Raw genomic sequence first — 27062 nt, 5'->3', positions numbered from 1 at the left:
TACAGTGGTACCTTGGGTTACATATGCTTCAGGTTACATACGCTTCAGATTACAGACTCTGCTAACCCAGAAATTGTGCTTCAGGTTAAGAACTTTGCTTCAGGGTGAGAACAGAAATTGTGCAGGAGGCCCCATTAGCTAAAGTGGTGCTTCAGGTTAAGAACAATATCAGGTTAAGAACGGACCTCCAGAACGAATTAAGTACTTAACCCGATGTACCACTGTATAGTCTATTGCTGTTAGCTTGTAAGAAACAGTTCCCCACTTGCAATTCCCAGCAACTTTAACTGAGAGGCAGATTGCCTCCAACCATGGAGGCTGAACATAGCCACCAGGGCTAGTAGCCTAGCCATGGATAGCTGTACCAGCTTGCCTGTTTCTGTCTTTCCACTTGCCTACTTCACGTGGAGAGCTCATTGATTTTGCCTGCTGAGCTAAATCTCACTGGTTCCTAATGCAACTCTGCTAAGTTGTTATCGCTTCATCCTGCACTGCACGCCCAAGATCAGGCTCGGATTTAATTCCCTTCCAATCCCCTACAAATCCCTCACATGACCCATCTACTACCTGACACATTTATCCCTCCCTGGGATCGAATGGGAAGGTGGAATTTTGAAAAAGGCCCCAATAGGACATGGGAGACCATTCTTGGAACCCTCTCCCCAGAAAAACTCGCCGGGCACCAACACTGTCCATTTTTAGGTACCAAGCAAAAACATGCCGGTTTACCCAGCAGTCTGGATATTAATTTAATCATAACACTGTGTGAGTGTGGACTGGTCCACCTTTTAGTGGAGTACAAGTCTTTTTATTTTTGTTAATGGATTACTACTTTTATATTCTTATGTTTTATTCTGTGTTAGGGTTTTTTAATGTTTGAGAAGTTTTCTGTTTTAATGCTCTGTAAGTCACTTTGAGGCATTTTGCAAACAACGATGAACAAGTATAAATAATAAGTGACGATAATTGAATCTAAAACAATTCTTCAGCTTAATGGACAATTTGATGTTATTTTCAGCTCCAAGCCATGGCGGTGCATTAAGAAGTTTCTTCTGAGATTCACTGCAATTTCTTTAGATCCATGTACATAATACATAATACCTTTAACCAAACCCAAATGATTTATTTATTGATAAAATAATTATATGCTGTCATTCATTTTTAAAAATGCCAGAGCGGTTTGCAACAATGGTTCATAAAAGCCATACAATAAACCATATTAAAAAGTCAGAAACATAAACCAGCTAATTGCTGCAGAAAGATGTACTGTATCCTTAATTGCTTGCAAAAGCATGGCAGCAGGTATTTAAAAGTCAAATCAGAAGACACCTGCTGAATCTCTATTGGCAGAAGATTCTACAGGCCTGGGACAATGACACTAAATGATGTTCTTGCTGTTGTCAGATAGGCCTCACCAACCTGGGGAATAATAATAGTAATATAACACCAACAACAACAACTTATACCCCGTCCATCTGGCTGGGTTTCCCCAGCCACTCTGGGTGGCTTCCAACAGTTGATTAAAAATACATTAAAACATCAGTCATTTAAAAACTTCCTTAAACAGGGCTGCCTTCAGATGTCTTCTAAACATCATAAAGTTGTTTACTCCTTTGACATCTGATGGGTGTCCCACAGGGCGGGCGCCACCACCGAGAAGGCCCTCTGCCTGGTTCCCTGTAACTTTGCTTCTCACAGTGAGGGAACCGCCAGAAGGCCCTTGGCACTGGACCTCAGTGTCAATGATGGGAATGGTCAATGATGCTTCTCCAGATGATCTCAGTGATGGAGCTGGGATATAATGTTACATATTCCACAACAGATCCATAGCAGGGAGCCCCATCCAGTTAAGAATCTTAAATGTTCCTATGTAAGTGGTTACCAACCTTTTTGGGCCCATGGGCACATTTGCAAACTGGAGAAACTGTTGGGGGCACAGCACACACACAGCAACCTAGCAGTGGTACAATAGCATGCTTCTCTGAAGCCTACTTTCAGTAGGAGAACGGTTATGTGATCATATGGGCACCATGTTGGTGAGCCCTGGTATTTATCCTCCTTGATTCAGGGTAGTCCAACATAGCTAGACTCTCTCCAACTCTCTCATTCAGAGCGTTTTAGATGATATAATATTGATACAGTTGAATTAATACAGTAGGGAGATTGTGTCAATTGGAACAATTGATTGATTGCTTTTGGTGGGATGGAAATATAAGGGAGAAAGGGGGGGGGGCATTTAATGTATATCACTGAGCTTCTGAGGCAAATTTTGAGAACAACCAAATATTGAAAGATCATCAGCATCTGCTGGTGTCTATCTGTCCCAAAGCCGGGGAAATATACATCACAAATAAAAATAAACCTAGAGAGTCCTACTCACTCAAAATAAAGTTTGACTGTAGCCCATGGGGTTTCCTCGCTATCCAGTTTGTTGAGCTAGGATGCAACCCCTATTGCTTTTAATCTATGAGATTATTTTAAAAATGCTTTTTACCCTAACGAAAGGTCCCAGATCGGTTTCTAAAGCAAATAAAAGTAATACAAATTAAAAAAACAAGAATCACAATTAAAATCAGAGCCAGGTAACACAAAATCAAGCAATGGGCCAGTTAAAACCCCATATACCCACACTTCTTTAGGGATAAGTCCCGTTGAGGCTTATTTCTGAGTAGACAACAGGATTGTGCTGCTTGGTGTTTTTTTTAATATCAAACCTTTTATTTATTTATTTTTATTTGCATTTTTAATATAGAGACGGAAAAGAAAAACAAACACATTCCACACACCCTTCCTCCCCCACCAGTTGTACAACCTTCATATCAATCTCGACATACAACTAAATACCCGGTGACTTCCCTTCCACCCTTTTCCTGGTTCTTTTTATTTTTCTATTAAATGGAAAATGCCAAATTCTTCATATTGCAGAAATATTCAAATTTCTTCATCAGTTATAAATCCCATTAACTTCTATGCTGTTGGATTTACTCAAGACCTGCAAGGTTATTCACTTGTTTATACTGGTTCTGAAAATATACAGCAAAAATTCCCCAGTCCTCCTTTATATTCTTTATCCTCCTTTCATCTCTCCCTCTCTCTCTAATTTTTATTTATAAAATTTCTTTACAATTTCAAATATTCATTTTACATCCTTAAGATCTTCATCCTTCTCTTTCCATGGTTCATTTTACACATCATATAAATTCCTGCATACTTTACAAAAGCTATACCATTCAGTCTTCCATTACTGCATCCATCAAAACTTGTTTACCCTGCTGAAATGATTTGAATGCTGCCAGCCTTTTCAGCTGTGATCTCTTTTTGTGCGCGCTTGTTTTATAGTTAGGCAGCTCCCAGCACTTCACCTGGCAGCAAGCAAGTCGCCTTGCAAGCGCGCACGGCTTCACTTTCTGAGCAACACAGGAAAAGGGTTGCTGCTGCCGCTGCGCCCAGATCGCGCGCATGATCCTTTCCCCACCGACCTCGACGGGGCTTACTTCCGAGTAAGCACCACCAAGATCTGCCCCATTTTCAGGCTACCCATCCTATTCAAGGCTAACTTGGGAGTGGGGGGGGGGCGCCTTGCGCACCGTTTTGCGCTACCAGCAGGCTGCCCACCCCGCGCGCCCTCTTTGCTTGAGAACACAAGCCCGGCTGAGCTCTACACCGGGCTTACTCCCGAGTAGACCTTTCCTTTGGCTGCCGGAAGGTTCTGCAACCCGTCTGGCTCCCGGGCAGACTTTGCTCGCTGTGCCCGACCTGGGCTCCCCTTCTCGGGCCGTTGCTTCCGCGAGGGAGGCGGATTCCTCCTGCTCTTCCTCCTCCTCCTCCTTCTCCTCCGCTCCAGGGCGAAGAAGGGCAGGAGAGGCGGGCCTGCTGCTCGACTACGCGATGATGGCGGCGGCGGCGGCGGCTTCGGGCTCGGCCGGCCGGGCGCCGGTGCTGCTCTCGTGCCTGCTGAGCCACCTGGGCGGCCTCCTGGTGGCGGCGGCGGCGGGGCAGGCGCAGGTGGAGGTGCTGCTCTTGCCGCCTCCTCCTTCTCCGCCGGCGCCCGAAGAGCAGCCGGCGCAGGCCGAGGGAAGCGGCCCCGGCGGCAGCAGCTACACTCTGCAGGGCGCGCTGCTGGGCAGGCCCGGCCTGGAGCCGGAGCGCGGGGAGAAGCGGCCTCAGGAAGAGGGCGAGGAGGAGGCGGCGGAGGAGGAAGCCATCCGGGGCAGCCTCGTCCTGGTGAGCGGCGGCCCCACGACGACCCTCTCGCAGTGGGGCGACCCACTCCCCCCCCCCGTCGCCCTTCTCAATGAACCCCCTCCCCTCCCCAGATCTGTTTGGGGATCCCCCCCCTTCCCCGTTAAAGATCCACCCTCAGGGCCCTTGCCAACCCCTCCACTCCCTGTAAAGAATAGGAATAAGAATAATAACAGCAACGAAATACCATCCCCGTTCCCTCCCCCTCAGTAAAATGGCTGGGTAAGAACCTGCTGCTCCCTGCAAATAATTATAATTATAACCATTGTCTGTCTGTCTGTCTGTCTCTCTTCCCCCCACCGCCCCACAACAAAAGGGCTAGGTAGAAACAGGCTCTCTGAAAATAATAATACAGTAATAAAAACAATAACCGTAACAAATACCATTCTCTTTCGCTTTCCCATGGCTGGGAAGGAACCTGCTCCCTGCAAATATTAGTAGTAGTAGTAGTAGTAGTAGTAGTAGTAGTATTAATAATAACAATAATGATAATAATAGTAATAACAACCATTGTCTCGTCTCCCACCCCCCCAACAAAAGGACTAGGTAGAAACAGGCTCCCTGTTAACAACAGCAGCAGCGGCAACAACAACAAATACCCTTCCCCCCCCCCCCAATGACTGGGTAGGAACCGGCTCCTGTTAAATAATAGTAATAATGATAATAGCAGCAACAAATACTGCCCCCCCAACAGACCCCATGATTAGGTAGGAATCTGCTCCCTGTAATTAATAATAATAGTAATATAATAATGACAGCAACTTGCCCTTCAGCATCAGGATCCCCGGGGCAGCCTAATTTAAAATCCGATATTGAAAACAGTTAAAACAAGTCACAGGAATAGGGTGGGCCGTAAAGCTCCCATCTCAGGTGTCAAAGGTCAGGGTGGATCCCTCTTTGCCTTCCACTTGCTCAGTTGAGTGGTGATGGTGATCCTCCAATATCTGCTGGAACCCCCTTGGAGGTTGTCTTCTGCAACTTGTCAGTCAAATGGCATCCCCTTCCCTGCAGATAGGCCCGCTGGAGTCTGCACTCCCTGTCAGTAAGAGGGGTTTCTCCTGCCCCAGGTGAACCCTCTATTCCCACCCCCCAGTTAAGTGATAACCCTCCAATATCTACTGTGGACCACCTGGTCCCTCCCACCAAAAACCAAACAGCTGCTGCCTCTCTGGGGATTCCCCTTCCCCATCAATTAAGTGAAGACCCTCTAAGTGGTGGAGAGAGTGGCCAGTCATATCCCTTTCTTCTTGGGAGTGTTGGCAAGCTGGTCATGACCACGGGTGGCTACAGACCCTAACTTTGAGTGCTCACCTCTTTCTCTAGGTGGGGGACACTGACCCCGAGCTGAAGGATGATGACAGTTGGATTGGCGTCGTCCCAGTGGGCGAGGAGCAGGCGGATCTCCCACGAGGCAGCAAGGAAGAGTCCTTTACCACTGCTGTGGTCAACAAGGTGAGTCTCCTATTTCCCCTTCTGTTGCTGTGACCCAACCTTCTTCTTTTGGGGTAGGTTCCTAGGATGCTGCTTAGGATGACCGTTGGTCAATCCAGCTCATTATGGTTCACACTGATAGGCCGCAGCCCTCCTGGATTTCAAACAAGGGAGACTTTGAACATTTAACTACAGTGGTACCTCGGGTTAAGTAATTAATTCGTTCCGGAGGTCCGTTCTTAACCTGAAACTGTTCTTAACCTGAAGCACCACTTTAGCTAATGGGGCCTCCTGCTGCCGCTGCGTCGCTGGGGCACAATTTCTGTTCTCATCCTGAAGCAAAGTTCTTAACCTGAAGCACTATTTCTGGGTTAGTGGAGTCTGTAACCTGAAGCGTATGTAACCTGAAGCGTATGTAACCTGAGGTACCACTGTATGGCGACCCTGTCAGTAGTGAGGTGTTACGTAACACATTCCTCTGATGTATCCCCCAGAATTGAGTGCTTCTCAGATTGCTGGAGTTTTAAACGTTCTTGTGTTTTGAGATACATTTTCTCGTGCATTGCAAAGGTGGCAAGAGACTATCGGTATAAGGCACGGGTGAGGAACCTCAGGCCTGGGGGGCCAAATGTGGCTCTCCGGGTCTTTCCGACTAGCCCTTGGGACTTCACAAGGCCACACCCCTCACTGGCCCCATGCCACACCCTCCAGGAATGCTTTTACCAAGCTGGAATTTGTCCTTGAGCTCTGATCATGCTTCTTGCTTGCCTGGGTTGACTATAGTACTGTATTGGCCCGAATATAAGCCGCACCTGAGTATAAGACGCACCTTTAAAATTCAAGGGTGGGGGGAAGAAAAGAAAAAGACAATACCCGAATATAAGCCAGTCCCTTAAAATTCCACAGGCACTCACACCTGTTCCGTTATACCATGTGTCTGTTTTAGCAACGATATCGTAAAAAAGCCAGTTTTTGTAAGGTCACGAATTTAAGCTGCGCTTTATCTTTTCATGGTCGGAATTTGGAAAAAAGGTGTGGTTTAAATTTAGGCCAATACAGTATATAAAAACTAGCTTGCTGTAGCTCTGCGGTTTCTCCCTCTGCAGATGAAGCGCGCCCTTGTCTTGGGGGCCTCGGCTTTGCTTATCCTCGCACTGAATCAGAACGCCATCCGTGAGGTGAGCAGCACCCCTTCCCTCTCTATTGTCCTTCTGGCTGAAGGCTGGACCTCAGTTGGCCTGAAGGAGCCACCAGCCCTACCAGCGGCCCCTTTAACCTCTCGCTTTCCTCTTCCCCTCTGCAGCTGGATGTATCCCAGGTCCTCTCCAAGCCTGTGATTGTTGTCCAGACTTCAGAAAACGTTACCAAGCTCCTCGGTGCATTGCTACGGTGAGACTGGTTGGGTTTTGGGGAGTGCAGGTGATCCTACATGAGGTTCCCATTGCTGGCTCGGTCAGGCAGGTCAACGTTGGTTTGTTTTACTTTCTTGAAGGATCCAGAGCAGCTGATGAGAGCAATTTAAAAGCAATGGAGAATGTTGCTAAATTAAGAGATGAAGCAGGAAATGACATCATTAGGTGCCATTATCCTTCCTCCTACCCATCCAATCACAGCAGCAGAGAAAGCAGAAGCCGGCTTCCTAGAAAGCACCTGTCTTGGCCTGTCAATGCAGAATGATTAGGGATGGAGCCAGGCAGGCATCTTTGGGAAAAGGCAACCCCATCACCCCCACTGTGCTCTCTCACAGAGAAAAGCTCTTTGCACCTTTCCTCTGTTCTGAACAGAAGGAAGGGGTTGGTGTCTCTTATGCATTGAGGATTTTCCAGGGTATTTTTATGGAGACCTTTTTGTGGGCACCCTTTGAGGGCCTGGCAGACATAACTGGTGCCTGCAGGGGCCACATTGATGACCCCTATCTGACATTTCTTAATTTTCTTCTTAATTTTTGCCCGCAGAGGTCTTCGGGCAACAGCAAAGATAACATACCAAGCGGTGCTACTGGAAAACGTGGTATGTAATCCTCAAGGGAAATGGGAGCTTATCTTTCAGTTGGCACAATATATATTTAAACCCCCAATTCCCCCATTGTTCAGCAGGGGAACAAGATGTGTGGGTGGGTCATCCAATGGGTTAAATATTTGCTATCTATCCTCTTGCCTGTTGGGTGCCTCCCCTTTGTCTGTTTCCATTATTGGACTTCAGCCTGCAAACTTTCTCTCTCTGTGTGTTTCTTCTTTATAAGGGAGTGACCTTGACTCTGTGGTCAACCTGTGGCCTGTCCCGGGGCGGTCTCTATGGAGAGTGGCAAGGAGTCATCTGCACAGGAGAGAACAGCTCAAGAGTCCAGGTTGGTACCCCTTGCTGGATCAAAGGGGACGGGCATTCTGCTTAAAACCATATTCATCCCTGCGCCATAGCCAAATTGGGCCAACTGCTCTGTGAAGGGCCTCCCTGCCCAGGAAATAAGAGCAGCAGTCGTCTACTATAATTAAGATTACTTTGTTATAGGCCAATGGCAAAAGTACTGCACAAGATGATGTGCAGGAATTTCATTTGGTGACAGAGAGATGGGGTAGTGCTGTAGGTGTGTCTTTAAAAGGTACTTCCGTTCAGCTTGGACATTCCTGGGGAAAATGGTTTCCAAGAGGATAATGAGAGCATATATTGTATTTCATTAGTGTGGTCCCACCCCAACTCATATAGGAAGTATATAAGATCTGTTCTTACACCAGCTGTTGCATGCTTTCCTCTCTGTTTTTTTAAACTGGCTTTTTGCAAACATGGACCAAGTGCATTTTCAGGGTTTTTTCCTTGCTAAAAGCAAAAATTGTAAAAATGAGATGCTATTAAATCTTGCTAAAATCAATCAATCAATCAATCAGTCAATCAAATCAATGGAGGAGCAAGCTGTTGAGAGATAGGTGGATGGCAAGAGCAAGATTAGCAGCCGTGTGTGTGTCCATTTAAGTTAAAATATTAGCTCATCTAACATCTCCTAGGCTTTGCAGATGCACACCACTGATGTTGCTCTGATATGAAACCAGTTTCAGTATTGTGGCTCTCCTCGAAACGCTATAGTTTAGCAGAAGGGCTAAAATTCTAGATTAAAGATCTCCCTTCGCAGGACAAGTTCTGGGGTACGTTGACTGTGAAACTTTCAAATCTGTACGGTCTGCATTTCAACGTGCCGTGCGTTTACATAAATCGCAGCCATTTTACAGAGCTTGGGAGTCCCGTCAGCACCTCACCTGGCTGTCTTCCAGGGAACTGCAGTATCTCCACAGTATTCCAGTACCTGGAAGCGCATTGCACGGCTATTCTTTTTAACTATCAATAGGTGGAGTTTTTCTTGCTATGCTGTTAAGAAATGCCCTCATATTTAGTGGTGGTTCTGGTGCCCCCCCCCTTAAAATGAAAATGATGCGCCCCTCTGCACCATCGCTATAAGAATGTAAGAAGAGCCTCCTGGAATCAGGCCAATGGCCCAGCTTAATCCAACGTCCTGTCCTCACTGTTGTCAACCAGATGCCCATGGAAAACATCTTGAGCTGTAAAAATTGCATTGGTAGACCTGGTGCCAGGGTCAGTCCACCAACCCTTGTAATAAACAACAGTCTGATGCCATCTTGGGCTACTTCCTTTCTCTCCTGACCTAGAACTGTTGTATGTGATGGGGCCATATTTCTTATGTGGTGTGTGTCCTCCTTGCAGAAGTATCTCCAACAGCTGTGGAACGCCATCTTGCTCATTGCCTTGATCCTGTGCACAGGCGTGATCATGCAGGCACAGCGACAGTCTCGGCACAGCCAGCTCGACCAGGACTCCGAGGTGAGTTTGCTCTCTGCCCTGCTCACCCCTGGCAGAAAGCTCCCATCTGGGTTTCAGGCTGAGGCTCACCCCGGCCTTTCCTCCTGCAGCTCGATCTCAAGCAGCACATCGTGCAGAGGCTCTCAGCACTGAAGACTCGGCGCTACCACCCCGGGAAGCTGCCCCGGAGCTGGGCTCACGAGATCGACAGCTGCGCCATCTGCTTGGACCGGTTCCACAAGAACCAGGTAGTGCTTGCCAAAAGGCCGACGCGTCTCAGTGCCTCACAGGATGCAGCAGGGTTTCTGTTGGAGGGCTTCTGCATCCTCTGTGTTTTTAAAGTCTGCATCTAGAAGCTCTGAGTGGAGTTGGAAGTCTATGGTGTATCTAGTCAGACGCGGTCCATGTGCAGCCACAGCCCTGCATGCGCAAACTCTCGCACATCACCAACCTCCCAACTTGTGTGCCTTAATATTGCGGCTGCAACCTTTAATAGACTTCACTGCCACAAAGATTAAAGGGTTATTTTAGCCACTAAAAATGAACATAAGAACATTGGAAGGGTCCTGCTGGATCAAGCCAAATAACAGTCTGATCCCAGATTCTTTTCTCACATCTGTCAACCTGATGTCTATGGCAAGCATGCAAGCAAGACCAGAGCACAACAGCAGAAGATAGCCACTGTGGCTAGTAGCCTTTGATAGACGGATCCTCCATGAAATTGTCTAAACCCCTTTTAAGGCCATCCAGCTTGATGGCCATCGCTCCCTCTTGCAGGAGCAAGTTCCATAGTTCAGCTATGCGCTCTGTGAAGAAAGAAGTGGTCTGTCCTCCATCAGGTATCCGAGATACCTGAGTTTTCAGGGATGCATTTATAAAACCTTCAGGCCGCAAGCCTTCCCCAGTGGTGCTTGCTAGAACTCAGTGCCTGCTTAATGTAACAGCAGATGCTGCCCGATAAAGGCTCTTCCACCCTGCTCTAGCCCTGAGCAAATTTGAAAGAGACATAAGACAGGGAATAGATCAGACTATTGGTCCATCTTGTCCACATCTTTGACAAAGAGCATTAAGTTGTCAAAGGACTATCGGACCACTTAAATCGGGTCTGCTGGGAAGTGAAACCAGACCTTCTGCATTCAAAGTTTGTGCTCTCTTACTGAGTTACAGCTCTTCTCTTAGAGTAGTCGACAAGCCCACACAATTAACCTACTTAAGATTTCTCTAATCAGGTAACGGGCCCTGCTTAATGTGCATTACATTGTAGTTGCCCCATATGGTGATCTTTCACTTTTTCAAATAGGAGCCGGGGTGGGGGGTGGGGACTCTTTCCTTCTTCCCTGCCCCACAGCCTCTGGGTTGAGCTCTTCAAAGTGGGACATGCAGCTCTTGAAACTGTCTCAATCTGCCCAACAGTGTCTCCGGGTGCTTCCATGCCTGCATGAGTTTCACCGGGACTGTGTGGATCCGTGGCTCCTCTTGCAGCAGACCTGTCCCCTCTGCAAACACAATATTTTAGGTAAGCCCCTTTCCCCGCCCACCACGGGACCAGCTGCTGCCCAGATCTTCCCACTTCTGCTTTTCACCAGCCACTTCTGCAGACGTGGGGCTGGGAAGCTTAAACAAACTTGGGAGCTGAAACACCATATATAGACCTAGTTGGCTGCTCTCTCCCTTTCCAGTGCCCCGCTTTGGCGCTGACGGACAGCAGAGAATTGCCCTGTCTTGAGTCTTGTCTGGAAGTCGCATCCTCTAATCCTGGCTGCATGGAGGCTGACATACTTGGCGGCAAGGGAAAGGCACTCTGCATATCCTCAGAGGCGGTCTTTATTATTGCTTTACAATCCCAGCATCACAACTTGGGTTGAGCCCCAAATGCCAACCCACAATTTGTATTTTCATTTCATGCTCTCCTGTGAGTTCACAATGGCCAGAGATTACTGCAGCTAGAAGAGCAACCTAGAATTGGCTTTGGTGATCTAGTTGCCGAGGTGGGAGCCCCACTCTGCCCTAACTACCAAGCCCAGAATTTCATTTTCCCATTCAGCCGCCGGAACAGGAGGATGGAAAGCCATAATGATGTTTGCTGTTACTTCCTCATTTCTTAAGTGTGTGTCCCTTAAAAGGGGGAAGTGGTCTCCTTTCTCGGGTGGCGGAAGCAAACGCACTGAGCCTTGGTATTGGTCTGTCTGTCTTTCTTTTCTTTAAAACAGCTTTCTCTCTGAAGGCTCAGGCCTTTTGCTCTTAGGTCTTTTTAAAAAGACCAGCAAACAAGCAAGCGAATTCTCCATTCGGGGAGTTTTGCTCTTTATCAGAGGCACTCTTCTTCTATTTTGTTTTCCGCTGCCCATGCCAGCCGTTCATCCACTTCCCCTCCTGGGATCCATGTTGCACATCCCCCTTTTACCTCCCCCAACCCTGTGGCCCTTAGAGCAAGGTTGGGGAACTAGCAGCCCTTGAGATGCTGGGACTCTGTACTCCCAGCCAGCATGACCCCAGTGGTCACGACACCCGACACCACAAGGACCACAGCTTCGCAATAGCGGCCGGAGCGCTGTCTCACCAACAGGCCTCATGGCCTGGGGGATCTCTGCCTTTCTAGTAAAATACCCCCTTCTCTTTTATTTCCTTCCCTGCCTAGGAAACTGCTGTCAAGACAGTTAGCACGACGATTGCCCGCCTTTACGGATCAATCTGCTTGTATTTCAAGGGAGAGAGCAATTTCCCCCCAGAGCATTTGGACGCCGTGGCAGCTGCTCGGGACATGGAGGAAATGACTCTCTTGGAACTTGGGGCTCCTTTGAGATGGGAAGTGTGTGTGTGTGTGTGTGTGTGTGTAAAAATAATAATGTGTTTGTTCTCTGGCCTTTTCTGTGCTGGGCTAAATCAATTGCACCATTGGTGGAGCATCTGTGCAGTATGAACCCGGGGAGGAGGGTGTATGTGTGTGCTGAGGTTTTTTTGAAACTCTGCTTGTACCTTGTTTTGCCACCTTGCAAGCCCCCCCCCCCTTTCCCAGCTTGGACTGTTCCTGATGGGAGGAGGCTTTGCTTGCTTAGGGTTGGGGAGGGTGGGGATTTTGAAATGCTTGCTTTATTTATACTAACTTATTAGAGAGAAGGGGCTGGGCAAGACTGCAGGGGGTTATGGAGGGGCCGCAGAGCCCTCTCTGGAGAGAGTCGCGGCACTCGAGGCACTGCTGGGGTGTGTAAAGAGCCACCTGTACTAATAAAAAGGAGGAAAAAATCTAAGCAACAAGACGCTTGACTCAGCAGCATTCCATTGCAATCCCGTCTTTTCCTCTGCCTAGAACATTCCCCTTGCCGATGGAAGGGCTACAGGTGGGGCAGCCTGACCCCGACTTGCCTTGCAGGGGCCTCTGTCAACAGGGGGAGGAGACAGCAGGGATCCCTTGGTGGGACAGAGGACACTCCTGAGTACATCCCAGGGCTTCAATTAAGTTGAGATTCTGTTTGGGGTTGTATTTTTTTTTAAAGCACTTTTTAGAATATGACCCCCCTGAATGACCCCCCTGCATTCGACCCCCCCCCAGGTTTAGTTGGCTCATACCGATTGATTGATGTCATAATTTTATTGCACATGGTATTATTTTAATTATGTCCACAACTGTAATTAATGGAAGCTACTTTGTTCTTGTGAAGCACGAGTTATAAGGTTCAGAAATACTGTAAAATAATTCTAGGAAGCCTCACTCAAAGGGGAACTGGAGGCAGTCGATGCAGGTGGAAGGCAGAGGAGCTTAGGAGGCCTGTACTTGCAGCAAACAGGTTTAGAAATGTGCTTTTAAAAATAACAACATTGAGATTCTCCAAATGTTGAACTCCGTTTACTCTGCTTTTTTGTTGTGTGTTCTTGTCTAGAATCCACACGCAGCCTTTAGCAGGGGAGAGTTCTTGGCCTTTTCCACCCAAGTTAAGACGAAAAGCATCTGGCTTTACCCCCCTAGGTCAGAAAAGGAGCTAAGAAAAATTGGACATCTGCGTTACAATGATCTGCTTCTTTTCTGCAGGGGATCCTTGACTGGGTCACTTCCCCTCTGAGGATCCCCTCCGCCACTGCATTTCCTGTTGGAAGATGCGGAAGAGCTAAACACACAAATTACTTTAACTAGGGAGAAGTTCCACTGGCCGCAGCCCCTCCTGGCCATCACAGTTGTGACATGCATATTGTTGAGGTTCTTACTCCTACCTTCCTAGTCTGCTTTTGGTCCAGTCACACTTGCAGAACCTTCCTCACCCTGCCAAAGTTCTGTGCTCAGGTGACCATCCTACCACAATGGACTGGATTTCAGGGGAAAGAAGCTAATATCCTCTCTTTCTCGCCTCTCTGTCATTTACAAACTGAAATTGGTGGGGTATTTTGGGGAGGGAGGTTGATTTTTTAAAATGGAAGCCAAATTCCCCACACTATTTTGGGGTTTTTTTTGCAGGGAGGTTACTCGACCTGGCAACTCAGAGCAGGGCAAAAGACACAAAAAGATGGTTCCTGCATTCTTGCCTTAGTGAACTCTTCAATTACTGATAAAGACTTTGGTGAGGGTCACCTGGAGGGGTCACCATTGCAAAGGTGCATGTCCACCTGAGCACAGGAACAGCATTGCACCGGTGATTATTTGCGGCCAGGGAGAGGTCCAGCCATTTGGTCTCCCTTCGCCACCAAACCCGCCCCCCCCCCACTACCCGCTTTGCTTTGGAAATGTTGTCAACCTTCTGAACTTGCTCTGCAGGGCCTTTTTATTGTTATTTCTGGTGTTTCCTGTTGCAACGGGCCGAGTGGCCTGGGGTCCTGCTTTTCCCTTTCCCCCGGGCGTGGGCTCGGATGGCTTGTTCCTCAGAGATGAAGGTGAACGCCGCTTTCCGGGCGGCCTCTCCCGCAGACGGCTTTGACTGCTGGCTTCGGAAGGGGGAGCCGTTCTTCGAGGCATTGCGGGTGCTCTTAGATCTGTGTGGGGTCGGGCTCCCTGGGCTCTTGGGGCTGGCAGGAGGCCTCAGCGCTGCTCCCTGGGCACTCGTATGTGCGAGATGCCTGCAGAAGGAACGGAAGCAAAGAGGGGCTGAGGAAGGGCCTTTCTTTGTTCATGGTCGGAGGATGCTTCAAACCAGAATGCTCACCTGGTTGGCATGTGCGTCCCGCTGTCTTGGGGAGAGGACAGATTCCACAGCTGGGTTGGAGGAACAAGCTGCGGCGAGGGGAGTTCCATATTAAATTCAGGTATGGGTGACACCTCTGTTTTACTTATTTATACAGTGGTACCTCTGGTTAATTGGGACGCGGGTGGCGCTGTGGGTTAAACCACAGAGCCTAGAACTTGCCAATCAGAAGGTTGGCAATTCGAATCCCCGTGACGGGGTGAGCTCCCATTGCTTGGTCCCTAACTCCTGCCAACCTAGCAGTTCGAAAGCACGTCAAAGTGCAAGTAGATAATAGGTACCGCTCCGGCGGGAAGGTAAACGGTGTTTCCGTGCGCTGCTCTGGTTCGCCAGAAGCGGCTTAGTCCTGCTGGCCACATGACCCGGAAGCTGTACGCCGGCTCCCTCAGCCAATAAAGCAAGATGAGTGCCGCAACCCCAGTGTCGGCCACGACTGGACCTAATGGTCAGGGCTCCCTTTACCTTTATCTCTGGTTAAGAACTTAATTCATTCTGGAGGTCCATTCTTAACCTGAAATTGTTCTTAACCTGAAGCACCACTTTAGCTAATGGGGCCTCCCGCTGCCGCTGCACGATTTCTGTTCTCATCCTGAAGTAAAGTTCTTAACCCGAGGTACTATTTCTGGGTTAGCGGAGTCTGTAACCTGAAGTGTATGTAACCTAAAGCGTCTGTAACCCAAGGTACCACTGTAAAGCAATTTATATACAACCAACCCCCCAATTTGTGCCCGTCGCCATGGCTCTTCCCATTTTGTTGCTACCTTAGGCCCTTCCTGCTGGGCTGCCTCTCTCATTTTGGCCACTGCGGTTCGGAGGCGCGAGTTCTCTTCCTCCAGGATGCTGATACGAATGTTGTTGGCCTGCAGCTGCTTGCCCATGTCCTCCATGACGTCCCCAGTGCCTGTGACAGAGCCAGCGAGGATGGACTGGGCATCATGGGCTCACAGCATTGAAATGGGGGCGGGTGGGGAGTGGGTCAAGGCCGGACCCTCTTGTCTCTTTCTCTTCCCTAAACCTCTTTCTCTTCCCTAAACGATCCCTTTCAGATTACTAAGGAGGTCTTGGCCTGCAATAGGAGCACATCTGGACACAGGAAGGTTCCTGATAGCGAGTTAGACCATTGCCCCATCTTGCTCAGTATTGCATACTCAGGCCGGCAGCAGCTCTCCAGATTTTCAGGCAGGAGACCCCTGGAAACTGAACCTGGGACCTTCTGCCACTGAGCCTGTTATTTGCTTATGTGCTTGTTTAGGGAAACAGTTTTTGCTAAATGATAGAAGACGTTACCTAATGGTGAGAGGTATTGGCCATGACAGCTGTGGTCTGCCTCTGAATGCCAGTGACTGGGAATCACAGATAGGGAGAGATGCTCAGGTCCTTGCAGGGTTCCCTTGGGGGCATCTGGTTGGGTATTTTGAAATCAGGATGTTGGGACCAGATGGGTCCCCTTTGGCCAGATCCAGCACCCAGACTCTGATGGTGTTCTTAGGTGCAGCTTCCAAGCCCCTCCCCTTCTTCCTATTAGCTCCTCCCCCTGGCACAGGGGGACCTCCCTTCCCTTGTCCTCCTTACCTTCATACTGTGCCTCAACAGGGATGTGAAGGTCCGGGAAGAGGACCAGCAGCCTCTCCCTGTCCTTCAGCTCCTCAATCAGCTCTTTCAGCTCAGAGACGGTTGTCTGCAGCTCAGACACACGCTGCTCCAGGCTCAGCTTTTCCTTCTGCGCTCGCTCTGTCTGCTTCTGCAGCAAGACAGATGGGAAAGGAGGCTCACTTTTCTTTGGACTACCACTCCCATCAGCCCCAGCCAACACAGCCATAGGATGCTGGGGCTGTCGGGAGCACGGCTGATGGGAGTTGTAGTCCCAAACAGCCGGAGGCCACCGGGTTGGCAAAAGCTGGCATAGATTATGGCATATAAAAGTTTTAACATGGCAAAATGGCTAGAAAATTTTTCGCCGCAGTTTGATGAGAATTCTCATCCTTCTCTGTGCAGTTTGTCCTGTGCTGGGGAGACATGGCCTGCGTCTCGCCAGAGGAGCCCATGCCAGGCGTCCTTACCCTGCCCACTTCCTACAGACCTGCTGGGCTGCCAGCTGGTGCTGGATCTCCCACTTCTCCTCCTGCATCTCCTTCAGCCTCTCCTTCAAGATGTACTGGTCCTCCTCCCTGTCAGCCAGGCTGGTCTTCAGCTGCTCACACTCCTGGTCCAAATTATCCAGCTGCTTCATCAGAGTCATTTGCTTGGTCTGCAGGGACTTCAGCACGAGAGGGGGAGATCTTGTTAGTTTGGACTCAACAGATGCAAGACGGAAAGCCAATGATCGGCCGATTCGACACGTCAAAGGGGCAGGTTGTAAACGGTGGGGGGTGACAGGTTAAAGGCATTCTGCAATGCTCAGCAGTAGAGCACCTGTTTCACCTGCAGAAGGTCCCAGGTTCAACCCCCAAGTAGGCCTGGGAAAGATTCCCTGCGTGAAACCCTGGAGAGCTTCTGCCAGTCAGTGCAGACAGCACTGAGCTAGATGGACCAGTGGTTTCACTCTGGGATAGCTCTATTGGTAGAGCATGAGACTTCATCTCAGGGTTCTAGGTTCGAGTACCTACCACCCTGGTCAAAAGATTCCTGCGTTGCAGGGGGTTGGACTAGATCAGTGTTTCCCAAACTTGGGTCTCCAGCTGTTTTTGGACTACATCTCCCATCATCCCTAGCTAGCAGGACCAGTGGGCAAGGCTGATGGGAATGGTAGTCAAAAAAACCAGCTGGAGGCCCAAGTGTGGGAAACCCTGGACTAGATGATCCTTGTGATCCCTTCTAGCTCTATGATTCTGTAATTCTAAGAAGATTCCTATGCGCTGCAACGGGGAATTAGATCCGACCTGCCTCCTCCACCATGGGGCTGCTGGGAGTTAGAGTCAGGGTGGTGTATTGGTTAGAGTGTTGGACTAGGACTGGGAGACCAGGTTTCGCACCCCCACTTGGCCGTGAAGCTCACTGGGTGACCTTGGGCCAGTCCTATCTACCTTGAAGGTGGGTTGTGGGGGGGAGAACTAGTATGTAAGCCACCTTGAGCTCCTTACAGGAAAAGGTGGGAGATGAATGAAATAAATACAGTGGTGCCCCGCAGGACAAATGCCTCGCAAGACGGAAAACTCACTAGACGAAAGAGTTTTCCGTTTTGGAGGTGCTTCGCAACACGAATTTCCTATGGGCTTGCTTCGCAAGACGACAATGTCTTGCGGGTTCCTGCTGGGGTTTTTTCCTCCCCCCCCCTTTTTCTAAGCCGCTAAGCTTATCAGCTGATCCGATCAGCAGATAAGCCGCTAATGGGCTTGCTTTGCAAGACAAAAAAACCACTAGACGAAGAGAATCACAGAACGGATTCTTTTTGTCTTGCGAGGCACCACTGTAACAGCATCAAGAATAGGTTGCCCACCCTGATGCCCCCAGCCACACCTCTTTGTGCCGGAGCACGCTCTCAGCTTTGGCCTTCTCCTTCTCCAGCTCAGTGATGGCCCCGTTCAGCTGTTGCTTGGTACTCTCCAGTTGGCTCGTGAGGACCCCAAGCTGGTCTTTCAGCTTGTCCACCTCTGCTTTGCACACCTTCGTCTCCCTTAACTCCTGCAACAGCTCGCGCTTCGCTCGCTCTGGGGAATGCACAATAGCTCAAGAGCATCATGTCGCACACTAGTGGCTCGCAATTTCAGATTTCAGGCAAGGAAGCAAGAGTCAGACTCGTCCCAGAGGCTGGCTCTTAAATACAGTGGTACTTTAGCTCTCGAACTTAATCCATTCCGGGAGTCCGTTCGACTCCTGAAATGGTTCAAAAACCAAGGCGCAGCTTCCGATTGGCTGCAGGAGCTTCCTGCACTCAGTCGGAAGCTGCGGAAATCGTGTCGGGCGTTCAGCTTCCAAAAAACGTTTGCAAACCAGAACACTCACTTCTGGCTTTGCACTGTTCGGGAGCCAAAACGTTTGAGTACCAAGGCGTTCGAGAACCAAGGCACGGCTGTACATTGAAAAATAAATGGCAAAAAGTGGTGGCCACAATTCAACACAGTTACTTGGGGCTGAACGACGGAGGCGAAGGCGCTCCTTCAGGTATTCACCTGAGGCTGAGGGTGGGGGGCTGGCCACCCTCTCTCAGCCTCCACGCGGAAGAGGAAGCAAGCTTGTTTTCTGTTGCTCCAGAGGGTAGGATCTGAACCACCAGATTCAAATGACAAGAAAGAAGTTTCCGAGGAAACATTCGGAAGAACTTCTCGATGGCAAAAGGTCAGTGGAACAGACTCCCTTGGAAGGTGGCAGCCTCTCATTCACAGGGCATTTTTAACAAGGTTTGATGGCCATAATAATAATAATTTATTATTTGTACCCCACCCATCTGGCTGGGTTTCCCCAGCTGCTCTGGGCGGCTTCCAACAAAGATTAAAAATACATTAAAATGTCACACATTAAAAACTTCCCTGAACAGGGCTGCCTTCAGATGTCTTCTAAATGTTAGGTAGTTGTTTATCTCTTTGACATCTCTTTGGCCATCTGCCCAGCTTTATTTAACTGTGATTCTTACATCGCAGGGGCATGGAATAAATTACCCTTGGGACCCCTTTCAACTCTACAGTTCTATACCTCTATGATCCCTCTTTCCTCCATCTGTAGTACATAGGAAATGACACTGGTCTATTATTTGGGACAGTTAGCAGGACTGCAACAAGATACCGGTTTGTTAGTTTTTACAGTCAAGCAGTGTATTTTGTGAAATAAATTACATAAAATGTTCTGAATCTTGGGAATGGCCTGTATGAAATGCTGCCTGGTGTTCCTCTTACCCAGCCCTTGGATGGTGTCTTCCTGCCGTTGGAGCTTCTCTTTCAAGGTGGAAACGTTCTGCTCCAAGGCAGCGGCTTCTGGAAGTAGTCAAACAATGTCACCGGTCAACAAGGACCGTAGAGGAAAACAGGAAGCTGCCTTATGCTGAGCCAGACCCATCGATCCATGTAGCTCGGTGTGTCTGCACTGACAGCCTGTTGTTGAGACGGAAACGCAAGAGCCCTTCGGAATCAAAGGTTTGGGACAGACTGGGGTCACATCCATACCATACATCTAAAGGACATGGTTCCCCTCAAAGAGTCCTGTGAACTATAGTTTGTTGAGGGAGTGTAGCTCTCTGAGGGGTAAACTATAGTTCCCAGCATTCTTTGGGGGAAGCCGTGTGCTCTAAAGATACGTATGCGCAGCCACAGCCTGGCAGGTATCAGAATGGAGAATGGGCAACCTGCTGCCCTCCGGATGCTGTTGCACACCTAAATTGCAGGTTCAATCCCCGTAAGGGATAGCTGCACATTCCTGTATTTGCAGGGGGATGGACGCGATGATCCACAGGGTCCCTTCCATCATGATTCTATGATTCCCATCTTCCCGGACAACTGGCTGTGCTGGCTGTAGCTGTTGACAGTCACAGTCCTTGGGGTCTCAAATTTCAGCGGTGCCCTGTGCAATGCCAAAATTTAGCACACACACACCCCGCCTTGCACTTTCCTGTCTACAACATATTTGTGGCACTCCCAAAGCTCCACACCCAGTGTGACTCAACCGAACCAGTCGCGCTCCCTTAAACCCACCTGACAGTTGGAGTCCAAAAATCATCAACAGGACAAGTTTCAAGATAGGACTAACTATACAGTTGTACCTCGGAGGATGAACTGAATCCATTCTGGAAGTCCGTTCGACTTTTGAAATGTTTGGAAAGCAAGGCACAGCTTCCAATTGGTTTCCGATTTCGCAGGTGCACCGGAAACAATTGCGGAAGCTACGCCGGACATTCGGCTTCCAAAAAAAATGTTCAGAAACCAGAACACTCACTTCCATTTTTTTGATCGTTTAGGAGCTGGAACGTTCAAATCCCAAGGCTTTCGGGAGCTGAGATACGACTATGTTCAACATACATGAGAAGTGCTAGAATTTGTGTCCCGCTCCTCTCCAGCTTCTGCTTCTGCCTCTGATGCTGGACTTCTCTCTGCCACAGACTCCCTGCTCACTAAACCCTGTTGCCTCTTTGGCTTTTGACACCTCCCCCCCCGCCCCAGTCTGCTCCCTCTTCTCCCTCTGACCACTCACCCTACTCCAATCCCCTGGGGGTTCCCTTGGGGATTCCCCAGCTGCTGCCTCCCACCACTCCTCAGCATCCAGCCAGTCTGTGACATAGAATTTCACTTCTGAGAGGAGGAGGAAGAGGAGGAGGAGGAGGAATTTGGATTTGATATCCCTCTTTATCACTACCCAAAGGAGCCTCAAAACGGCTAACAATCTCCTTTCCCTTCCTCCCCCACAACAAACACTCTGTGAGGTGAGTGGGGCTGAGAGACTTCAGAGAAGTGTGACTAGCCCAAGGTCACCCAGCAGCTGCATGTGGAGGAGCAGGGAAGCGAACCCGGTTCACCAGATTACGAGTCCACCGCTCTTAACCACTACACCACACTGGCTCCCAGGGATTCCCTGAGAGAAGCCATGGCTATGAAAATGGTACAAATTTCCTTTAAATACATGGTGTGGATGTGAGCTGGCTGAAAGAAAGAGACGGGAAAGGATGCTCACTTTTCTGGAGGTCCTCCTTGCCCATCTTCAGGGTGGCCATCATCTGCAGGCTCTCCGTATTCCTTCTTTCAAACGCCTGCTCTGCCTCCTTCCTCTTGTGCTCCTGCTCCTCTCTTTCCTTCTGAAGGCGGCTATCAAAAGTCTCCAGCTGCCTCTTGAGCTCGCCCTTCTGCTTCTCGGACTCTTCCAGCTCCCCCTTCAGAGGGTTGATGAGTTCCATCAGCTTCCGGAGGTGTTTGTTGATCCGGGAGAGGTCCTTGCTTTGCTCGGACGCCCAGTAGCTGATGTCCACAGCCGTGAGCGGCTTGCGGCCCAGGGTCTCCTCCACCATCTCCAGGAACCTGCTCAGAGACGACGGGAGGTTCTGGCTGTTGCAGATGCCGATGATGGCGCTGCCCACTTCCCGGAGGCTGAGCTGCGCCCTCTCGCACGCGTCACAAGGCACCAGGGATGACTCGATGGTCTGACAGTGGGTGCTGCAGATGGGCTTGGCGGCCCCCTGGGCTGGCGGTGCCTCTGAGGAGGTGGCGGGGCAACCGTCCAGCAGCCTGCTGCTGGCCGATGAGGTCAAAGGGGAGGACCGGAAGCTGGGCAAAGTCACATCTGACTCCGAGAAGCAGATTTTTAAAGACTCGTTCTCAGCTTTCGCCTCCTGGAAGGAAGCATTTGTGCCAAGAGCATCATCTCTGCTGCGTTTTTTCTAGGTATAAAAGAGAAAAGGTGGCATTAACTTTCCAGGTTTTTATTTTATTTTGGGAGGATCACAGGAGAGGTTTGGGGGGGAAAGGAAGTTTAGGCATCTGCTGTGATCAGACATAAAGCTAAAGCTAAAGGTACCCCTGACCATTAAGGTCCAGTCACGGATGACTCTGGGGTTGCGGCGCTCATCTTGCTCTGTAGGCTGAGGGAGCTGGCCAGACAGCTTCCGGGTCATGTGGCCAGCATGACTAAGTCACTTCTGGAGAACCAGAGCAGTGCACGGAAACGCCGTTTACCTTCCCGCTTGCACTCTACTTGCACTTTGACGTGCTTTCAAACTGCTAGGTTGGCAGGAACAGGGACCGAGCAACGGGAGCTCACCCCGTTGCGGGGATTCCAACCGCCGACCTTCTGATCAGCAAGCCCTAGGCTCTGTGGTTTAGACCACAGCACCACCCGTGTCCCGTGATCAGACATGGTTTGATACTAAGAACATAAGAAATATAAGAATGTAAAAGGAGACTTGCTAGATCTTGTTTGGCATCCATGGCCAACTAGATGCCCCAATGTGAAGCATGAATGCAGGGTGTATGTGCAAGAGCCCCCACCCTACTTGCGATTCCTGGCAACTGACATTCAGAGGCGTACTGACTCAGACACTGGAGGGAGAACATAGCTACCGACAGCCCGATGATCCTCCATAAATTGGTCAAACCCTCTTTTAAAGCCATCCATGTTGGCAGCCGTTACCACATGCCCTTGTGACTGTGACTCTTAACTCTTCCCAAGGATTCAAATGACGGCAGCTTGGCCTGTGCTGATAGCAGAAATGGTTGACTCCACCTTTCCACCTGTAGAAGTGCTCAAGGAGCTTTTCCAGCACTGAGCTTACGATGGAAGATCATTTGTATCTTGCCTGCCTGTTTGGATACCTGCAATGTCTTACGGTGCTGTAGTGTGAGCAACGCAATAAAGCTTGGTTGGGGCCCTGCGACCTTCCACATGTCGATGGAAGTCCAGCTCCCATCAGCCCCAGCCAGCAAGGCTACTGGTTGACTCAGGGATAATGGGAGTTGTAGTCCAGAAACATCCAGAGAGCCACACATTCTCCAACCTTGCTGTAAAGGGCAATCCTGCAGCCTGTGAAACATCAAACCCTCCCTGTCAATGATTTTGGCAGCCTGAGACTACAGCCGAAGTGCATGATTTATGTTGACAGGTGGGTATCACCATCTCCAACTCCTTGAAAGATTCCATCAACCATGTCTACAAACAAAAAAATAAAAAAATACAATCACTTGGGAAGACAGGCGAACTAATGCCAGTATACTGGAAGAATCAAAGATCACCAGTGTTGAAGCAATGATTCTTCAACATCAACTTCACTGGACTGGTGATGCCTGATTATTGTCTTTCAAAGAAACTACTTTATTCCGAACTTAAAAGTTGAAAGCCTAATGCTGGCAGTCAACAAAAGAGGTTTAAAGACTCTCTCAAGGCAAATCTAAAAATATGTTGTATAAACACCGACAACTGGGAAACATTTGCCTGCGAGTGCTCCAATTGGAAAACAGCCTTTACCAAAGGTGTCTTGGACTTTGAAGACGCTTGAACTCAGGACGAAAGGGAGAAACGAGCTAAGAGGAAGGCACGCTGGACAAACCCTCACCATGGTCAACTCCCACCCGGAAACCAATGTCCCCACTGTGGAAGGATGTGTGGATCCAGAATTGGCCTCCACAGTCACTTACAGACTCACTGTTAAGACCGTATTCATGGAAGACAATCTTACTCGACTATGAGTGATCCCCAAAGAAGAAAGAAGAAGATCGGATTGAAACCTCAAGCACCTGTACCGCCAGCCCTGCATCTCCTGGGGGGTCTTTCAGCAGTAGACTTCCCTGGTGCTTTCAGATTTGCATGGAAATATTCTTGGTACTTTCCCACTGCTTGGAGAAGGGAGATAAACCACACCTATCTGGCCAGAGGAACGTTTGGTCAGTGTGCATGCAGAAGCAGACCAGCCCACCTGGGCAGCCTACCTCAGAAGCCAGCTGCTGGTAGAGGGATCCCAATTTCAGCATGCTGTTCCAGTACTTCTTCACAGCCAGCCCGATAGACATGCATGGTCCTGTTGTTCTGGATGGGGGCACGGCTTGTTCACTGACTAGGTTCTCCGTGTATCTGGTGAAGCTTTGGAGCAGCAGCAGCAACCTTCAGAGGACAGAAAGGACATCCTGCTTTAGTTTTGTAGTTTGGTTTTAAACCCCAATTTTCTTTCCGAAAGGAAGCCCAAAGCAGCTACTGGCAGCAGACCCAAAAATGTTCTCAAAACCAACCACCACACCCTCAAATGTGTTCTGAGCCAGCTGAAGTTTCCAGACAGGATTGTAGGAAGCTGCCATTGGTCTATCTAGCTTAGTACTGTCTACACTGACTGGCAGCAGCTCTCCAGGGTTTTCAGACAGCGATCTCTCCCAGCCCTACCTGGAGGTGCTAGGAATGGAACCTGGCACTGCTCTGCCACTGAGCTACAGCCCCTCTTCTTTAAAGAAAACCCCATATATTGTGGGATACAACATAAGCAGTCAAGTACAACACTTCCTGTTTGCCTAGAGTGGACACAGACAGGGGGATGTTGATCCAGCCAGTTGAACTTCCTGTTACACCTGGTCTGGAGCATCCTCCCCCTGCATGTGACCGGGTAGGTGGGTGTGACCCTTGGAGATCTCACAAAAGGTCCAGTCACACAGCCACCTTCCCTCTTTTGATGCCTTTTCTTCTCTTGGACTGCACTGCTGGCTCCCTGCCAGCAGCGCATGGACCCACCCTTACAAGGATGTAAGCCACACTGTATCTGTAACTACAAGCTAAAGCCTGCCTTCAGGGATCCAAATGTGAACTGAATGTGAGTAAATTTCTTGCTACTTTTAAAAGAAGCTTCTTGTGTCTTTATTCTTTTTGGGAGGAATAAAAGGGGTCTTACCAAGAATATACTCCAATCTGAACAAAACCAGATTGAATTGCTAAAGTATAGAGACTCAAATGAATCTACTAACTAGCTTTCTGCTGTGTAAAGGGTAATGAGCTCTGCTATATATATATATATATATATATATATATATATATATATATGAGAATGACTCACTAACGTGAGTTTGGAAAGATAACATTTAATCAATATATCCTCTCCTAGTATCCACAACATTCCCACATATATAATGGATGCAGTAATCTAATTCAAAACCTGGCGTATTCATTGGGGTTTACTTCCATTTCAAGTTAAGAGTGGCTCAACAAGGAATCATTACAGAACCGCCGGACCTACCCTCACCTGTCAATCACTAGTTCCAGAAGAACCACGTGGGAATGATGGGTAAACTCAGGGTCATTCTGTGCAAAGTCGTAGTGCTCAAGCAAAGCAACCAAGTCCAGGTCACAGGACAACTTATCAGGAAACTTCCAAGACGGGTAGCGAACAGCCCCGGCTCGGGTGAAGACGCTGAGGACGGTTCCCTGCAGATCCGTGATGTCCTTCCGCAGACTCTCCATGTAGTTTTGGTTAACCAGCAAGGTCACCATGTTGCCACGCTGATGTCATTCCACCAACCACCAACCGGGTCTTAGGGCAGATGTTCCTGGGAAAGGCACAAGCAAGACCACCTACCTTCATCAGGCTAGTCAAGGCAGGGGGAAAGTCGCAAGAGGGGAAAGGTTAAGCTTCCTTCCTGAGTTCCCTACAAATCATGCCCCAACTGTATTACAAGCATGGGGAACCTGTGGCCTCAGGTGTGAATGTAGCCTTTGTGCCACCCCTTATCCAGCTCTCTAAACATTCCCCAGGCCACATTCCTCCCTAACCCTGATTTCACTAGACTGTACAACCAGAAAAATTGTGAGCCACTTGAGTTTGCAACAGCATACATTTCCCCAATAAACACTATTTTTCTCCGTTACTTTAAAGCAGTGTACAAAACACATTGTCTTGTCGGCAGTCTCAAAAACTGCCATGCAAAGTAGGCATGATTAACTTAATTTGCTCCCTGCTTGCTAAATTTGTGCTGCGTCTTGCAACCGGCCTCTTAACACTAGCATTTGGCAGGCATGCTACTGCATAATATGGGATGCAATCCTCCTACACACATTTTATTCGAAAGCAACCTTCACACAAGGAAACCAATTCCCAGGACATTGTGCATACTAAAGGTAAAGGACCCCTGGACGGTTAAGTCCAGTCAAAGGTGACTATGCAGCTGGGGCATTCATTTTGCTTTCAAGCCTAGGGAGCTGGCATTTGTCCACAGACAGCTTTCCGGGTCATGTGGCCAGCATGACTAAACCGCTTCTGGCTATACAGGACACTGTGACGGAAACCAGAGCACACGGAAATCCTGTTTACCTTCCCGCCGCAGCAGTACCTATTTATCTACTTGCACTGGTGTGCTTTCAAACTGATAGGTTGGCAGGAGCTGGGACACAGCAGTAGGAGCTCACCCCGTCATGGGGATTCGAACCACCGACCTTCCGATCGGCAAGCCCAAGAGGCTCAGTGGTTTAGACCACAGCGCCACCTGCGCTTTGTATACCTTGCATACTAGGTTAGCATTTCCTACAAATGCTAAATATGATTTGTTAGAATTGTTAACGGCACCCCTGGGAATGGGAGGTGAAAGGAAGGAAGCAAGGCACTCTGCACATGCTCAGACACACTCTTGCTGAAGTGCCTTTAAAGGGTCCCTTTTGCGGGGGGTGGGGTGGAGTGGATCTCTACCATGGAGGGTTGATGGGAGGAGGGTCCTGACTGGGGTGTAGTGCCAGGCTGGCTAGCAGAGGCAGCCACGAGTAGCCCAGGCTGGCGAGAATCCCTGTTGCCAATAGACTTCCTCACCTTCCCGCCCAAAGGAGGGACGAGGTGGGCAAGACCCACCTGCCAAACAGCCGCCGCCGCAGCAGCCAGGCTCTTCCGCTCTTCCCAAGCCTCGGCTGCCATGGCAACCCCGAGAGCTTCTTAGGCGCGCCCCCTTTGCAACTGAGCGGATAAGCCCCGCCCTCTTTGCTACTCAGCCGATAAGCCCCGCCCTCCTGCCTTTTCTATAGAGATATAGGAAAACCTGCATTTCA

At 49.2% G+C, this 27062-nt stretch overlaps 2 protein-coding genes and 2 long non-coding RNA genes across 6 annotated transcripts in view; 2 read left to right on the top strand and 2 right to left on the bottom strand.

Moving 5' to 3' along the window:
* The window catches only part of LOC310695047, an 82571-nt gene extending 67188 nt beyond the window's left edge, over positions 1–15383 (top strand). Inside the window, exon 2 of the long non-coding RNA XR_014519892.1 lies at positions 15330–15383. This is a non-coding gene — a long non-coding RNA (uncharacterized lncRNA). The remainder of the gene's footprint in view (positions 1–15329) is intronic.
* On the bottom strand, positions 1103–3575 carry LOC310695019. Its single transcript, XR_014519862.1, has 2 exons — positions 3480–3575; positions 1103–1419 (listed from the first exon to the last, which is right to left on the bottom strand). It is a non-coding gene; the product is annotated as an uncharacterized lncRNA (long non-coding RNA).
* Positions 3746–12737, top strand: RNF215 (ring finger protein 215). The gene is made up of 10 exons (XM_083478772.1): positions 3746–4224; positions 5566–5694; positions 6780–6851; positions 6977–7062; positions 7629–7683; positions 7916–8020; positions 9385–9501; positions 9591–9728; positions 10894–10996; positions 12119–12737. Exons 1-10 carry the CDS (start codon positions 3889–3891, stop codon positions 12139–12141), a joined length of 1164 nt encoding a protein of 387 aa, XP_083334898.1. The 5' UTR covers positions 3746–3888; the 3' UTR covers positions 12142–12737.
* CCDC157 (coiled-coil domain containing 157) lies at positions 6019–27037 on the bottom strand. Of its 3 annotated transcripts, none has more exons than XM_083478587.1 (11): positions 26869–27037; positions 25276–25579; positions 23984–24155; positions 21243–21942; positions 19478–19555; positions 18105–18295; positions 16729–16905; positions 16221–16389; positions 15410–15549; positions 14610–14677; positions 14214–14523 (listed from the first exon to the last, which is right to left on the bottom strand). In XM_083478587.1, exons 2-11 carry the CDS (start codon positions 25521–25523, stop codon positions 14238–14240), a joined length of 2229 nt encoding a protein of 742 aa, XP_083334713.1. In that variant the 5' UTR covers positions 25524–25579; positions 26869–27037; the 3' UTR covers positions 14214–14237. The 3 variants fall into 3 exon arrangements, with proteins under 3 accessions (XP_083334714.1, XP_083334713.1, XP_083334712.1); XM_083478586.1 differs by having other exon boundaries at positions 26830–27012; XM_083478588.1 differs by lacking the exons at positions 14214–14523; positions 14610–14677 and adding an exon at positions 6019–6077 and having other exon boundaries at positions 15325–15549; positions 26830–26988.
* Between the last annotated feature and the right edge of the window lie 25 nt (positions 27038–27062).

This window comes from Podarcis liolepis, assembly GCF_965112155.1.
Source record: "Podarcis liolepis genome assembly, chromosome: 15".
NCBI lineage: Eukaryota > Metazoa > Chordata > Lepidosauria > Squamata > Lacertidae > Podarcis > Podarcis liolepis.
The sequence above is the reverse complement of the archived record's forward strand: the minus strand, read 5'-3'. Positions and strand labels throughout refer to the sequence as shown.